The sequence below is a fragment of the Thermobia domestica genome, chromosome 11 (assembly GCF_964235325.1).
Source record: "Thermobia domestica chromosome 11, izTheDome1.hap1.1, whole genome shotgun sequence".
Taxonomy (NCBI): Eukaryota; Metazoa; Arthropoda; class Insecta; order Zygentoma; family Lepismatidae; genus Thermobia; species Thermobia domestica.
In genome coordinates, this window is record NC_137464.1 from 130934575 (window position 1) to 130953175 (window position 18601).

At 37.1% G+C, this 18601-nt stretch overlaps 1 protein-coding gene across 4 annotated transcripts in view; it reads right to left on the bottom strand.

Moving 5' to 3' along the window:
• The window catches only part of LOC145664449 (DNA topoisomerase 2-binding protein 1-A-like), a 1008895-nt gene that overhangs the window by 251873 nt on the left and 738421 nt on the right, over nucleotides 1-18601 (bottom strand). For all 4 annotated transcript variants that reach the window (XM_081731135.1, XM_081731136.1, XM_081731137.1 and 1 more), the window contains one exon: nucleotides 9318-9470. In XM_081731135.1, coding sequence (XP_081587261.1) covers nucleotides 9318-9470 — 153 coding nt within the window. The remainder of the gene's footprint in view (nucleotides 1-9317; nucleotides 9471-18601) is intronic.

Here is an 18601-nt window from a genome sequence, read left to right on the forward strand (position 1 = left end):
TACGCTGTTATCCTTTATAAGCTCTTCCAATAAAGCACTGTTTTCGTCTGTTACTACGCAGTGAGCCTCCCCGGTCGTGTGGACATCTTACCACAGATGGTACGCCGTTTTTAAACTATCTATACCACTCGTACACTTACAGCAGGGACAAACACATATCACCGTACTGTGCTGTTATCCTGCGATGAATTTCAATAGGTTTGACACCCTCATTACTCAAAAAATGTATCACAGATCGCTGCTCTAACACGGTGCATGTTGCTAGTGGTTCAGTCATCTTCGTACTAATGTTGTTGCCGTCTCCTGTGCTGTGGGTCACTCGACCACCTGTCGATCATTTTGTGAAGCTCAAGGAATACTATTGCCAAATACCAATATCACCATACAACTTTTTGGCATTTTACTGCACTTTTAAGTTTTTCATTTGAATCATCCTCGTATTATTTGTGTGCCCAAATCATGCTGTAAGTTTTGTTTTATTGAACAGTTTATTTTAATTGTATTTTATCTGATTTTGATTCTTACGCATGATTTCCCCACGACAACTACACGTACGTATACGAAATTGTTAAGTCGCTTTCTTAACATGTTTGGTGCGGAAAATCTTTATGATGCGGCTTTATTTCGCTAGTTAGAGACGTCTCACTGAGAAATTTCTCCTATTCTTCATACCTACATTTTTCATTGGCAAATGAACACTGGAAGTACTCTGTCATTTATCTAATCGTTATATATTTGGTTTGACTTACACTCGGAACATATAAGATTGTAGAAAGGGGTTTCCTTCATACATTTTTACTTCTATAAAAAAAAAATAAATAAATAAAATAAAAAAAAATAAAAAAAAAACCTCAAACAATATAAGGGTAACTGTCCCAATAATTGACAGTATAAGAGCAGTATTACACAATTGCATATTTTTTACCCTTCAAATGAGTCTAACTTACTTAACTCTCGTGTAGGTACGAGGGCATCCTTCCTTCATCCATACATACATACCACCGAAAAAAAATATAGACCGATAATTATTATTTTTAAAAATATATATACGAAAAGTTGTTTATTGTACAATAGGCGGCAAAAATCTGCAACATGAGCATATAAGTTAATTGTGAAATGACGAAGTCTTTTGCCCCAAAATAAGTGTGCACGGGAGGAGGCCGAGGTTTATGCTGGCGTGATTCGTTCTACTTAGACGTTATGTTCATTCCCTGTGCTATTAGGCGTAGTTTCACAATAAACTTACATCCTCAAGTTGCAGGTTTTTTGCCGCGGATTGTACCAGAAATTGACACTGTGATTTGAGAGAATCACCAGTAATTGACACATCGTGACCCAGTAATTGACATCTCTTAATATCTTACTTCGAATGAACTACATAATTTTCTACCACCTTACCAAGCTGATTTATAACAGCTTTGAGATATTATTTTTGCATACAACGGATGTTAATATTAAAATAATACAAATATTCATAGCATAGTCTTGTTTCCAGTTGACATATGACAAGAAAATTAAGTACTAATAATTGTATAATTGAAAAGTGAAATATTTTCTAATACTATCAGTGAAATATTATCTTATTTGAAATATCCTCGGTCCTAATGTAACAGCATCGCATAACACAAGAATTAATGGCCTAATGATGCCGGAAAAACCTTCATGATAGTTTCATGTGTCGGTATGAGATTTTGATCTTGCGCATAACAACATTATCCAATTAGAGAAATCGATCCATAAAATATGAATGTTATGTCCACCTTTATCAATATCAGTGACTTTTAGCCACACAAATTTGCCTTTTCCGTGACCTCTCTAAGAAATTTGAGGAACCCTGTCTTTATCAATAGCAGTAATGCAACCGATATAAAACTGTTCATCATAATAAACACGTGTTTTTTTTTTTTTTTTTCAATTTTACATGTTGATAGTTGATGTGATATGGTTGGAATATCACTGTTTATTCCCAGACTCTCTTGTGTGGTGGCTCAGTGGTAGAACATTCACGTCCGGTGCTTCTGGTCCCTGGTTCAAACCCAGCTCGAGCCGTGTGGACTTTGTGGTGGACAAACACCGTGCTCATGGGTTTTCTTGAAGTTCTCCCGTTTCCTCCCACTTTTCATTCCATCATTTCACTCATTTCTCATCATGACCGTCTCCTTTAGCCTAACCGGCATAACCGTGGGACGTATAACTTAAAGATGTCATTTAAAGAAGAGTTAGTGTTTCCACCACCTGACGGAATCTGAAGGGACGAATTAGATGGCACAGACGGCATTTCTAACACTTGTGCCACTTCTGTTTTTTCGTTTTTCTCTGGGCTATCACCAATATCTAGGGAAGACTGTGCCCTTTCAATTGTAGCTGTGGCCAGTTTGCAGCTGCGTTGCATTCAAATGATCACTAGCTAAACATTCACTCTGAGTTGACATTAGACCTACTAGATGTGATTTTACTTTGCTCCATAGATGTGATTTCACTTGTAAAGAAACAAAGCAGAATCTTTCCTTAGCTTCTTCAGTGTAAAGCGCTCACAGTGTCCATAAATATATGTTATTTCCTTTTTTTAAACTAATCGGCTACTGTAGCTACTCCACCAGTGGTAACGTGCCAAGTCAGAGTACTGTAGATTGAGGGAAGACACTTGCTTAAAGTCATATTGAACGCTCAGAAAGACAAAGAAAATAAGGGAAAAGACCTAGGTCTACTTAACTCCGTACCAACGGAATATTTACCACTTCAAGAATTTTTTTAAAAAAAAGCAAGGTCGGTTCTCTGTTAATCACAAAGGTGTCAACCCAGGGCCTTTCGAATGATGACAAATTGTGTAAATTGTACCATTTTTCTGCAGTAGCCTAGTAATTGACACCCCTGGATCTAGTAATTGACACCCCCTGTCAACTACTGGGATTTTATAAGAAATAATCTTTTTAACTCTACCAGTAAACTTAACTTCACTGAAATACACGGTACATAAAATTTCTACTGATATTCATTGAGCTTAAGCAAATCATCAGTAACTGACAGGGGTGTCAATTACTGGTGATTGCAGCTAACCTGTGACCAATAATTGACATCTTCCCTGGAAACTTAGTTTAACTTTCAAGAAGCTAAAATTTTTGGTTTAGTCTGATCTATTAGTCCTTCAGTTACATCAAAAGATCTTTAACTCGTCAGTGTTTATTATGGCTATTTGATATATGCCGGAAACAAAAACCACTTCCCTTAAGTATAACTTACTAGAAGGCTGAAAAAAACAGTTGACTTCTCACTGTCCATCAATGTTCTGCTTCCTTTGGACTACTACTACCTAGTGACAAATATTAACAGTAGTGTAGGATTGACAACACCACAAAGGAATAACAGGTGGCAACATTTGCTGGTATCTAGTCCCGCAGTCTTGTTGCGGCGAAAAAAAGACGAGAGTGTCAATTACTGGTACACTGTCAATTATTGGGACAGTTACCCTACACCATATCGCATCAAGATGGAATAATTATAACGGAAGTTGTTATGGAGCTTATTTTGTAATAATAATAATAATAATAATAATAATAATAATAATAATAATAATAATAATAATAATAATAATAATAATAATAATAATAATAATAATAATAATAATTTAATTTTCTAAGCAATTTATTGGCAATAACAGTTTGACAGCCACAAGTGCGCTAAGAATAATATACAGGGAGTCCATAAAGTCCTGCAGGAAAGTAAAACTCTATAACATGGAAACCGTTACGTTTAAGTGTATAAATTTTTGGGGTTGGAAGAAGGGAAGTTTAAAGTTTTGTTCTGGCCACAATGCTCGATGACGTTTACGCTGGTAATCACGTGACTTAAGATGGTGTCTATTAAAGAAAAGGTGCAATGTGTTTTGTGGTTTGCGGAATTAAAATCTCACGTTTCAGTGCGGAGAAAGTTCCAAACAACGTATGGGAAAACACCCCCAGCAGGAACAAGTATCAAGACGTGGTACGAGAAGTTCAAAGAAACGAGAAGTGTGTCAGATTTACCACCCAGTGGAAGGCCAGGAAAGAGTGACGATGTGATTCACATGTTATAGGACAGAGTAGCCAGGACTCCAATGACTTCGCTTAAACGTAGGTCATTGGAACTGGGAATACCGAAGTCGACGTTACACAAGATCGTACGCAAGAATTTGAAGGTCCGGCCCTATAAGTTAAAATTTGTGCACGAGCTGATAGAGAAAGACTGTGACATGAGAATGGAATTATGTGAGTCAATGCTTACCCGCTTACAAAAAGATGGTGACCTGTCTCGATTTCTGTTTTCAGATGAAGCCACATTTCATGTGTCGGGGAAAGTGAACAGGCACAACTGCCGAATTTGGGAGGTGGAAAATCCACGTGAATTCGAGGAGCACAAGCGGGGTAGTACCAAAGTCAATGTGTGGTGTGCTGTTTCAATGGACCACATTATCGGCCCTTTTTTCCTCGAGGAACAGACGGTAAATGATAACAATTATCTGAACATGCTACAGACATTCCTTTTGCCAGAACTTATTAGATTAGGCATCCTTAATGAGGTCCACATGCAACAGGATGGGGCACCGCCGCACTATGCCCTTGAAGTTCGACAGTTTATTAACGAAGAATTTAAGGAGAGATGGACTGGCCGAAGAGGACCCACAACTTGGCCTGCACACCAGATTTGTCGCCTTGTGATTACTGTCTGTGGGAACACGTGAAGACCAAGGTGTATTCGCAGAAGCCAGCTAGTCTGCACGATCTCAAGAACAAAATAACTGATGTGATTTTGAACATTCCAGACGAGCACTGCCAACACGCAATTCTTGGTTTCCAAAAAAGACTGCAAGAGTGTTTGGACGTGAATGGTGCAAAATTGGGGGTTTGGCGATGAATCCTTAACTACCTGAAACAAAACTTTTGAACCTTTTTGTAAGTACACCAAAAAGTATTTGTTAATACATTACATAGTTTCCAAGTTATAGAGTTTTACTTTCCTGCAGGACTTTATGGACTATAAGTACAATTAAAAATGCGTTCAATCATAACTATAAAATAAACAGTTTATATATATAAAATAATAATAATAATAATAATAATAATAATAATAATAATAATAATAATAATAATAATAATAATAAAAAAGAAACATTTTAAATATATGAAAATAAAAAAAAAACACATGTAGTACCTATAATCCTAAAAAATACGTGCATAGACATTAAAAATCAGTTATGTATATACAGTAAGTGCTCACTGAATTATAACCACATACCTAATATTTTGTTGGTCCACCTTTTGTTCAGAGGACGGCCAGGACACGGCGTGGCATGGGTTCTAGTCAGGGTTGGCAAAAACCATGGTTTTAATTGAAAAAAAAAAAACGTTTTTTTTTGTTTAAAGCAGGTTTTTTTTGGTTTAAACCAGTTTTTTTTTTTTTTTTTTTGTTTAAATAATTTGCTCTATATATTCATATCATATATATGGACAGAAATAAGTTTGTTTCGCCTTGATGTTATTATGCAACAACCGGGTTATGCTGGAAGGGGTCACATAAGCTTAAAGCTGAATAAAAACCGATTCTCGAGTTACATCAGAAAAAAATTGTCCTCCATTTGAACTCGGAACCAGGACTAATTGGCCACAAATGCGATACGTCTGCCGACTCACTCACGAAGGAATACTGATAAAAAATACGTTGTACTGATCTTTACGTGCTTCTTAATATAACTGTCAAGAGTCATTTCAGAAGGACAAAAAGATAAACAGTTGCACAAGTGAAACCATTATACAGAATTACATATGAACAATTTCCAAGTACTACGGAGTACAGAAGAACTAATTTAGTTCAAGTTAGTTAACAACGACTTTTATTGGTCCAATTTAAAGATATACACCGATTTAATTTGCATATCAATAAGAAAAAGTGAATAAAGATACGAATTGAGTCCACTTTGGCTCAGACTCATTTATACATAAATAGATACCAAAGGTACTTCTCATTTCCCGAAATGCCTCTCGTGGGGTCTGTATGACCCCCCGCACCACACACAAAAAAAGTACGGCATTTTCGATGTATTTTATCAATAGTAAACATTGAAACGAAACAATATTTAGAATATTTCTTCGATTGCAATTACATGACAATAATAACAACAAAAAATCACAAAATAAAGATTTATAAACTTATATAAAAAAAAGTTGCTTTTGTAGTATAATCTTTTTGAGTAATGAATGGGGAATTTAGGTCTGAATATAATACGAATAATATACGGGAGTGAAACGTGATAACCCACAAATGTGTGTTCATCAAGATTTTACACACAGTTACTTTTTTACAAACATTTTTTTGTTTTTTGGTTTAAACCAGCCAACCCTGGTTCTAGTAGCTGCTGATATGATTCCACGGGGATCTAACACCATACATTCCTGATGGCATCCAACAATGAGCCCACAGATGTTGGCGCAGGAGTCATGGTGCGAAGAGCTCGTTCCACAATATCCCATAAATGTTCTATAGCATTAAGATCCAGTAAATTAGGCGGCCAATTCGTATGCTGCAGCTCCGTGGAATGTTCCTTAAGTCAAGAAAGTACATTTCTGGATTGGTGGCAGCGTGCATTGTAGTCCTGGAAAAATGTCCGTCTTCGTGTGGGTTGAAATGTTGCATTGTACGGTGTACGTGATCTTGTAATGCCAAATTGTAAAAATGAAAATGAAATGAAATCTTTAAGTTTTACGTCCCACGATTATGCTGGTTAGGCTGAGGGAGACGGTGATTATGAGAAATGAATGAAATGGTGAAATGACGAAAATGGGAGGAAACGGGAGAACCCACGAGCAAAGGCCACATGGCGCGAGGTGGGATCGAACCAGGGACCCCAAGCACCGGAGGGGGGGGGTGAACGCTCTGCCATTGAGCCATCGCGCCCCCTGCCAAATTGTAATGCCAGTGATAAGATATACTCTGGATACACGATCATGTAATGCCAAATTCGTCGTTATCTTTTCTAGTATTTCTATTAAATCAGAATTAAAGGAGACCTTTAAAGTGAAAAATTATTAGAGACCCCAAAGCCGGGGACGTTACATGGAGGGGCAATAAAGCCGGTTTCACTGGCACTACGACTTCCCTCTTATAGAACTATGGAGCCGCCACTGCTGATGCATTAGGGGATGTACGAAGGAAAGCTCAAAAGTTTCTGGCTTTGCCAAGAAAACAACTATCAGAGGTCCGAGATTACATATTTATTCAATGTGTTTCCCATTGAGATCAATGCACTTTAGACAGCGTTGTTGAAGCTTTTCTAGCCCATGCAAAAAACTTTTGATTGTCCCATAAACCAACTTTCAGCAACTTGTGTGATGTCACAAATATCCTCAAAACGGTGACCTTTCAGTTTTTTTTTTTTTTTTTTTAATTTTTATTTTATTTTATTTATTTATTTATTTATTTTAATTTTTAGGTTGGGAAACAGAAAATAGTAAGAAGCGGTCTGGAGAGTGAGGTGCGTGGTGGATCAATTGGAATCATAAGGTGGCCAATTTGGCAGCAACAATGTTGGACTTGTGTACGGGTGCATTATCATGCAACATCATGATCCTTTTCGTGAGCTTTCCACGGCGTTTCCTCTTAATTGCCTCTTTCAGCTGGTCAGGTAGTCCACCATTATAATGCCATCTTTGTCCCAGAAAACGGGACGCCAGGGCTTTTTTGGCCAATTTCTGGGCACGGAACTTTTTGGGGAGGGTGAAACCATAAATCTCCATTTCTTTGACTGTTCCTTGGTTTCGGGATCATAAGGAGCTAGGTTTCATCCTCTTCCACTAGTCTAGCTAAAAAGTCACTTGTCTTTTCAAAATGTGGAGGAGGTGGTTTTGAATGCTTCAACACGTTTCTTCTTTTGATACATATTCAAAAATTTGGGCACCCATTTCACTGAAACCTTGCGCATTTAGGACTGTAGTAATAATATAACCAACTCGCTCCCTGGAGATGTCCAGTACCTGGACAATCTTTTTGGCAGATATTCGACGGCCCTCATGAATCAGCGCGTGGACAGCATCACATGTTTGCTGGTCTGTTGAGATTAACGGGCGTCCGCTGCGAGGCTCATCTTCGACGGTGAAATGGCCAGTCTTACAACGTGATATCCAGGTTTTTACACAGCTGTATGAAAGACATTTCTTCCCCAGTGTTTCGCATAGCTCCAACGACGTGGAATTTTCCTTGTGCCCCTTCCATCTCACCTTCTACCTGCAATGACAGATGTTGAACAATTAGGATTCAATTATTTTAACACAGTTATATACTAAGACATTAGACTTTCATATGTCAACAATTTTATTTATCTACTTCAATTTAAAGGGAAGAAAGCCAGGAACTTTTCAGTCCCCCTCGTAACACAAGAATTAAGTATTTTATACTCAATACTCTTGGGCGTGAATTACTGGACTATTAAAAACAGTAATCTTCGTAGACACACAAAATGGAACTACAAATGGACTGGGAGTGAAATCCTTTGTAGAGAGTCTAAATATTAAAAAACGCAAAAGAAGCTGGATTCCACTTCGGATAATAGACACTAAGATGTAAACACGCATGCCACAGATCTCAAGACCACACGACTTTGTGTTCTCAAGACCATTGTGCAATTACTCTCAAGACTTCATCTCAACAACGAACTTCAAAGAACTTCAAAAAACGTGAGTACAACACGTACTTAGGTTTTTAAGTAAATGCAGAAAGCAATAATAATACACAATTATTCCCGTAATTGTTCATTAAGAATCAGAGTTCTCACAAGAAAGCAGTTAATTGCTCAAGAGTATCACTGCTCCCCAATGTTTTAATATTTAAATAATTCCGAACACATACATGAAACATCCATTGCGCATGTGTTACAGTTTCCTATACAGCTTTTACTTCTATTTTGCAGCAGTTTTTTGTTTCCTATATTTTGGTATGTTCATTTTTAAATTTTATTTACGACAGTTTGTGTTTGAGCAATCGTGTTGATCGTGATGGAGGCAAATAACCTCCATGTTGACGTCCTCATTAAACCTCAATCAATCACTCAAACGGTTTCCTATAGTGTCAATTACAATACATCCTTATGTTTTATGTTCATTTGCTTCCAGACTGAACCAACCGTATGTACTATTTTTTAAAAGTGATCAACCGTCTGTATTAAAGAAGTATTTAGTTTTTATCGTGATATTCTCCTTTATTGACAAGAGAGATAGGACGATCGCTTTGTGAGCACGTTCTGCGTTGTAGGAACATATAAGCACGCAGAACAATATTCTAATTGAACCTACCTGTATATGCTGATTCCGCAAAGAAAATTCTTCTAAAATAATTTTATCAGAATCTTCTTTCAGCTCCTGCTCAGTTTCATCAACCTCTTTATTCATATTGTCAGCCCACGAATCGATCTTTGACCATAATTGACGCTTTATTTCTGACAATGGCTGGAAATAAAATAAAATGAGTAAACATAAATGTATGAACATAAATTTCTATTAATAAAAATCTTACTTAAAATTATTATTTCGTCTTCCTACTTATGTCACACAAAATTGATGTATTATATGGAAATAGATGCGGGTCACTGAATTATTCTTTTTGATCCAAAATAATTCATCAAATATATGTGGATGCCAGCCGAGACTGTGAAGATACATGTAATCGAGGGCTGAATCATCAACAGTTAATTAGTTACTCAAGTGCCATTACAGAAAGAACAATCAGAAAACAGTGCACATAAGAAATTGCCGGCCAAAATATTTTCCTGGTTGGTTATAGATTAGAATTAGTTTCCGTTCCTTATTTAGATTTTTTTTTAAATTCACATAGGCTGCCACTTCCAAACCCCCTTTTAACTCTGAACTACATTTTCTTGAGTTTCTTAATGATGTTTAATACATTCCTGAAATGATCTATGTTGTGAGTGCCCTCAGTCTTGGATAACTGTGCTCCGAAGAATTAACGAATAACATAAAACTACCACAATGGAAAACTACAAATGTGAAATGTAACAAATGTGTCCTAATAAAAATTCAATGTATTTTAATGAAGATATTTATCACTTTCCTATAAATTGATTATTTTCGTTAATTAGTACGTTAACTACAGAGTACATTAGAATTAGTATCAGACCTACTTTATGTATCACGTTGAGAAAGAAAAAAACTGCATTATTTTCGAAATTATGTACGACAGATGGGCAATTTTAAACTTCGTTTTAAAGTTTCAACGCCAACATATTAAAAGCACTAATATACAAGTAATAACAGTGAAGATTGCGGAAGAACTAAGAAAATAAATAAATAAATAAAATAAACGAATGCTTTAAAGTGGCATGTAATTTAAAACGAGACAGGGTTGTCTTCTACACTGTTCCACGTCGTTATGGGAGATGTAATAGGAACCAGGATTAAATACAGCTTGTATGGAGTAAGAGCTTCGATTTAACACGGACCATGAACACATTCCACTACATATCTCTGATCTACGAAATTTTTAAAAGAAAATAATGCAATAGGTATGTGCAAACCACAGATAAGCTAATGCAGCTACCATAATCGAAGATTCATGTGCATATTAAGCTTCTAATTTATATTATAATTACACTTGAATAATAATAATAATAATAATAATAATAATAATAATAATAATAATAATAATAATAATAATAATAATAATAATAATAATAATAATAATAATAATAAAAAAAGTTTCTGTCACAAGAACAAAACAAAGATAATTTGGTCCTGAATCCAAATCAAATTGCAGAATTTCTTCATCGGCCTGTTTCCATGTGAAACTGGCTTTTGTGCATCCCTATGACAGCTTACGTATTATATATATTTGCCATAAAGACATGGTCTAGCAACAATAGTTTCTTACATGAAGGTTTTAAAAATCGGTGTTAGTAAACAAAATAATCAAAGGAATGAGCAGCATAGAAGTAAGTAAAAATTAAGAAACTTATCTAAAAATATTTTCTATCCGATTTCCTGCGAAACTTTGCATCAGGAAATCCCGTCGCACATAAGGCCGAAAAGCGAAATTACGGCGCCAAAAATAGAAAAAAAAAAAATAATATTGTAATGAAACTATGTAGAAGTGCCTTCAAAACATTCCCTATACACCAGTCCATGATATACCGTAAGAATTGGTTTTGTTAACGCAACACAGTAGCCAGCGTATGCGCGCAAATTTGGAGTTTATTTCGAACGACCAACAGCAGTTAGTTGTGCCTGAGTTGCTGACGAAGAAACAGCTCGTGCTAAATTTCCCCAAAGTGACAGTAACAAGTTTTAAATATGAATACTGAAGAGTTAGATATATAGTGTACATCTCAAATGACTGTGAACCTAACAAGTGAGCCTAGTGTAAATATAGTACAGGTGGTATGAAGGACTAGTTCGGTGTCGAAACAAGGAAGAAATATTTACTATACATAGAGTTATAGAAAAAGTTCCAAAGAGTACCGCGACTATTCTTGGCCACTTCGACAATATATCTTATATCGAACATAGAACAGGAAAACACACGTCCCCCCTCTTCCCCCTTTCCTGAATGAAGCGTATTGTTTACACGCAGTTGTGACAACGTGCTGTGAAGAACATGAAAACTAAGAGAAGAGAACTCTTTGTAGTGTTATTTAAAGAGCATTTTTACAATAGGTCTTCATTAAAATGTAATAAATAATTACTACAGTATATATTAAACAAGTGTGGTGTCAGTGAACTTGCTTAACAATGTGAAAATAAACTGAAAACTGTAGTGAAAGTATTTGTGTCAAAGCTTTTGGCAAAATGGTGGGCATGTAATTACATATCCGAGTGGTTTAGAAATAAGTATGTAGAGTGGCTTGATCAAGACGTTACACTTCCGGTATTACAACCATGACAGCGTCCCTCAACATCACGGCTTTCGGAGCAAACGAGAAAAGGAAGACCAAGAAAAGTGTTCGAAGGGAGGTCGCAACGAAGTAAGAAAAGATATGGGAGGGAAATTGTAAATACCAGTTTCGAAAAGCTGTGCTTGGCTGCAGAATCAAGTTTGGTAAAATCTGACAAGAATACTGCAGACGAAGTTGTGAAATTAGGGATCCAGTCTTCGCCTAAGAGACTGAAAAAATATGAAAGCGATCCATGACACATAATCTGCTACTATACGACCGTACAGCCCTGACGAATCTTTAGGCCTTCTTCCTTTGTCAAGCTAAGATCCACTAGATTATAAAAGGATGAGACTTGCAGCAAAAGAAAGAGGAGCACATATTTATTCCTCATATCATGTGCTAGCAGACACGAAGAAGTGTTATCCTGCAAATATTACGATAACTGAAAACGAGGCTGTGGTGCCACTGAAAGATCTCCTCAACCATACTACACAGCGTTCAGTACACGTACAGATTGATGTAATACTGCACAACATTTCGGAGGACTGTGATACTATCGACATTTATTATAAATGGGGCCTAGGTGGTAGCGGTGGCCACAGCATATATAAACAAACATTCGCGAATGTATCTCAATACATGGATTCCAACATACTTTTATGTACCATTGTGCCATTGCACGTGTGTGAATCGAATTGTAAGAACAATATTTTGGAAAAACATGACTCCATTATCGACAAGGTAGTGCCGACGAGTTGCCTTTAAGATAAAAAGGAAACGATTCACAATGTGAAATCAGAGTATGAAAAAGTACAAACACAAATATTGCAATTGCATCCAACAATAATCGTTCTTGGCAATAAGACAATAAAATTTAATCATATTTCCCATATAGGCATACAGGTGTAGTCATCTCATGAGGATTTCTGAGCAGGATATCCAATAAAATCAACTTTTTTATTTTTGGCGCCGTAACTCGATACTTTGGCCCTATGTGCGTCGTAAGGTCCAGCAATAGTCAGACAACATTGCTGCATTCCACTTCCCTTGAAAACGCTTTTCCATTTGAGAAATATCCTGGTGAAAGCGTTCACCATGTTCGTCACTAATGGTACCAAAATTGTCCGGGAAGAAGTTCAAGTTGTCGTTCAGGAAGTGCAGTTTAAGTGACATGTCACATCCTATACAGTGATATGATCTCACTAGTCCATGTACACTCATGTCCAAAATTATTGTCGCGTGTCTATAGTATGTTGTTGTAGGAAAATAACTTGATAACGAATTTGCCCGGTATTTCTCATGATGTTAGTATGTGTATGATCGGCAAAGACATGTATGTGGCAAATTTCATGTCAAAAGAACAGTAAATAAGAACAATAAAACGAAAATAAAACCTTCTTGTACATTTAGCAATATTTTGTTTTACTCATTCTAATTTTTGTATTTATAATTCCTTTCCTATGAAATTTACCATAAATATGCATTTCCCGATTATGCATATAGTATCGGTATTAAAAGTACCCTGCGAAATCATTTTCAATTTATATTCTTACAAGAAGACAGTTATAGATATGCGACAATCATTTTGGACATGACTGCAAAATATCGCCATAATTCTGTTTTACGGCTGCCTAAACAGTTGTACACACTTACTAAAGACAACCATGCCATTTTCTCAACATCACTCAACAAGTAAACAAAATTCTCATCATTTATTAATTCCCTAATTTGCGGTTCTACAAATATTCCTTCCTTTATATTAGCATCACTAAGAATGCACGCGATGTTTAGTCCATACTTTTCACAGAGCTTTTGATAAGTCCCCAATTAATGTGCAGCGGAGGTAAATACATATTTTTAGGGTCAACAAGAGGAGTGTTCGCCACATTTTTATGCCCAGGTAGCAGTTCATTGCGAGCAGGCAATTTTATTTTTCCACAATAGTGATTTTTTTCGTACCTGCTGTCCCACTCGTATAGAAAGCAGTAGTACATCCTGTGACCCAGGCTGTATGCCAAGCAGAATAGCAATTACCTATAGATCTCCGCAGATATTCCATTTGTTGAGTTGAGTTGATTTTGAGTTTAACGTCCCGTTCAGCAGCGAGGCTATATGAGACGTGGACCTACTGATTAATGTGGAATCCGAACATGAGCTCCCGCCGGGAATCGAACCCGTGTCTCCCACGCCAAAGGCGCGTACGCTAACCGCTTAGCCACGAAGGAGCTCAGATATTCTATTTGTATTTGTCATATTGGATAAGAGTGAGAAGCAGTTTAAAAGTCTCATAAGTCTCCTTAAGGTTAACTGAGCAATCGGAACAGAAGGAAATTTGTTCCCGTTGTAGAGAACTGCTGTGAGACTCAATTTACTCTAACCTATGAACAGACGCCATTTATTTATACTGTATACATGGCCAAGAGTCTCCATAACGAATTTGTTACAAAAAACCACGTCACCTTCCTTCGAGAAATATTTATTATATATATATATATATATATATATATATATATATATATATATATAAAACATGGTGGTCACGAAAAAACACACTTTTGCATCGGGAGAAAGAAGATCCCATCCTTTCAATCGCGAAGCTAAAAGCTCAGATTGCTGCTTAGACAAATTTAAATCGCGAGCAAAGATTGTTGAGACCATCTTGTGTCAAAATGTATAAGGTATTTGATTTACAGGGGAATTCAAATGTTGGGTCGGCTGAGTGGATCCCTCATCTTCTGAACCTTCATCATGCTCGTTACCAGATTCATCGTCACTCACTATCACATTTTCTGGAGGCACTGGTACCCGTAAGTTCTCACTGTGGCGTACAAGTCTCATAGAAGATTGTAAATTCGGGTATTGCACTCTCTTCTTTGTTTTCGACGTGATTCCAGTTATTTTTGTTAGGCAAAAATAACTGCCTGTTGTGTGATCCGTTGGTTCCCACCAAATCATGGGAACAGGGAATGGCATATGCAGTGAATGTCTTGCCGAGCCTGTCACGAGTCTAACATACCTCAAGCAGCATACGTTGGGGGAGGGGGGGGGGGATTTCTTGTCTTTGTCGCCAACCTTACACCTTGACATATGGGTTAAAGAACATTTGAAGGATGTCTAACCAGAACACTCGGTTTCGGTACTGTCGAAACATTTTAAATAAACAATATAATATTGATGACTCAAGAATTTTATTTGGGGCTAAAAATAAAACAAAGAGACTTGTTTTCGAAAATTTGTTGAGTAAGGAATGGGAGGCGGTGATTGAAAAATAGAAACAACATTAGCACAAAAATAACAATATCAATATGACCTGGCAATTTTCAACTTGACAAAACAAAGGACAAAAATGTTTTAGTTTCTTCTAACAAACTTGATACAATCTGATAACTCGAAGAATTGGGAACTCTCTTATCCTTCCTCATACCTTTAATATAGAACACAAGGTGTGGATAAATATCAATGACTCGCTGAACAACACTGCTATTTTCAAGCTAACACAAAAGAAAACTTGATAAGAATTTTTTTTTTTTTTTTCTGATTCTCTAGAATGAGTGTTCTCGGGGTGTGCTGGAACATCATTAAATAAGTTATATAGAGATCAATAATTCTCTAGTCCGTTACCTCAACTGTACCCTTAAATGATCCATGCAAAGTAGCCCACAGCCTCCTATACCAACAATTACAGGATTGTTTACTAACATCTTGATATCTGACTTGAAGGTATGCAGAAATTTAGTTTACGAGGGTCGGCTGATAAGTTCTCGGCCCGACCCCCTTCCGAATGTACTACCCTGATATAAAATATCAACATTTCACATGACATCAATTACATGTTTAAGTATCAAATTTCACGATTCTACCATGAACAGTTTTTATTTTACAAGTAACTGAATGAACCATGGCGGAGCCAGATGTCAAATTCACCAAAGAGGAGCTGCGAGGTGTAATGAAGTTCTTCCTTCAACAGAAGTCGCCTAAGGAAATCCATGGTTGCATGCTAGACACATTGGGTGGACAGTGCCCTTCATACTCCACTGTGAAGAAATGGTGTGCGAACTTCAAGCGTGGTGAATTTTCAACAGAAGATGGTGACAGGTGTGGCAGGCCAGTGTCAGTGTCAACTCCGGAAAAAGTGGACCAGATTCATGACCTGATTTTGAGCAACAGACGGATTTCGCTTCAAGAGATAGCTGACAAAGTGTACATATCCAAAGAACGTGTTGGGTCAATAATCCATGATTAGTTGGACATGCGCAAGCTTTCTGCAAAATGGATTCCGAAATATTTGAACGCGGATCAGAAACGCGAACGTGTGAGATCATTGCAGGTGGTTGTACGGCATTTTGCGAACTCCAAGGACGACTTTTTGAATCGGCTTGTTACCCAGGATGAAACGTGGTTGCATTACTTTGATCCGGAAACCAAACAGCAGTCATGCGAGTGGCGCCACTCAGGATCTCCAGGGCCTAAAAAATTCAAAGCACAAAAGTCCACAGGAAAGGTGCTTGCCTGAATATTCTGGGATAAGGATGGTGTTTTGCTCTCAGACTACCTTCCAAAGGGCCAAACCATAACTGCAGAGTATTACTGCAGTCTGCTGGCTAAGTTAAAGGACGCTATTGAAGAAAAGCGCCGGGGAAAGTTGACACGAGGTGTCTTGTTCTTGCGGCACAATGCTCCCGTCCATAAGGCTGGTAGAATAATGGATTTTCTGAAGGACCTAGGGTTTCAATGCATTGACCACCCACCTTACTCGCCAGATCTTGCCCCTTCTCATTATTATCTGTTTCCAAAACTCAAAACAGCACTGAAAGGACACAAATTTCACAGTAATGAAGAGGTGATAACAGCTGCGGAACATTTTTTTTTTTTTTTTTTTTTTTTTTTTTTTTTTTTTTTTTTTTTAAAGGGGTTGGAGAAGTTGCAGCATTGAAGTGCCAAGTGTGTTGACCTTCGAGGGGACTATGTTGAATAGCCTCACACTTTCATACCTGCAGCTCAAGTCCTTCTGGGTCGGGCCGAGAACTTATCAGCCCACCCTCGTACACTGGAGTCAACCACAAATGTAAGTAAGTTCAAGAATGAAAGCGCCTCTTTGAAACCAGAATCTGTAGAATGGCATGGAAATGTTAATATCAAATAACGCGTGCACATTTGTTCTTTCACGGTACTCAAGAATCGAACATTATATACATCTGTACCTTTAAACACTTCATTAAGAAATCCATCGAAACCCACAATATAGTAATCTGCTGTTTGATCAGATGAATTACTTCACTTCCAAAGTACGATGATAACTCATAAAGTCAGTGTATGCTTCAGACAACGTAAAACCATGCCCAGAAGTGCTAACTATCTTTCTACTGTACTTACAGATTTCTGTAATTCTTGATTATTATTTGTACTTTCGAGTTCCGACTCTCCCCTAGTGTCTTGGCCACGGAGGTTAAAAATGGGGGGGGGGGGGGGGGATCGAGGAATAAAATGGAACGAACTAACCAAGGGGAGAGCGTTGCTGGAACAGACTTTGTCAGTTCAACCACCACATCAAATGATGATGATGCAAGTTCCAATATGGAGTAACCAATCTGTGCGCTCTTTTGTAATTTATTGGTTCCCATTCATTCTTTAGCTAAATTCCCAGTGCAAGTTTTACTTTTTTTTTTTAAATAAATAAATAAATTTTCGAACACGAGTCTCTATTTCTGGCCTCAAATAAATTTTTTGAATCTTTTACCTTGTGATGTGTTTCTTTCATTTCGATAGGCCTGATACCGGGCTCTTCGCTTTTGAATCCCTAATATACTCCTTGACACGGACCTTAAGAATCAATTTGCTTTTGCCTATTTAACTGTCATGGCAACTGCATTTTAGTTCATAAACACCAGATTTTTCATCCAGATCCGTGTAATAATTCTTAAATCGCGTAATGTTCTTTCCTAAGGTTTTGAGGGGTTTCAAAGCTGTACGGAAACCGTATTATATATCTTATTCAATGCAATTGTCTATCTGGGAAAAACAGTTAACCCCACCCATTTCATGTCTTTCGTGTCGGTTTCAGGTCTATCGGAACGTATATCCCTTTAACCTGGTTATACTATCTAATTAATAATAGGAATGGTCATTCTTACAACCTAACTTACTCCATGGCCTATGGAACCCCGAAATTCAATGTCGCGTTTAGAAAAAGTTCTCGATTGACTTCTGTTCTTAACCAACTGAATACAGTTTCTACTTTGTATTCCTATTTCTGCGAGATCCCATCTGCACCTAGGTCTTCCTAATAATCGTTTTCCGATTGGATTTGCAATTAAAACTTTGAAAGCGTTCCTTCTTCTTCCATTCTGGCTACATGGCCTGTCCACCTGAGTCTCCTAGACTTGATGACTCTAACAATGTTTGGTAAACTGTACAAATTATATAATTCCTCCATTTCCGTTCCTCTTGGGTCCAAATATTCGTCTCAGGATTTTATTCTGAGTTCGGTCTTACTTCAAAGAGAGTGACCGTGTTTCGCAATCAGCGCAACAGCCATGATTATTGTTTTATATATTTAAAGCTTCATATTCCTAGACAGAATTCGCGACGACAAAATATTTTGAACTGAATAATAACACGAATTTCTTGTTTTTAGTTGACATTTAATTTCTTCGTGGATATGATATTTGTCTATTAAAACTAATCCTATAT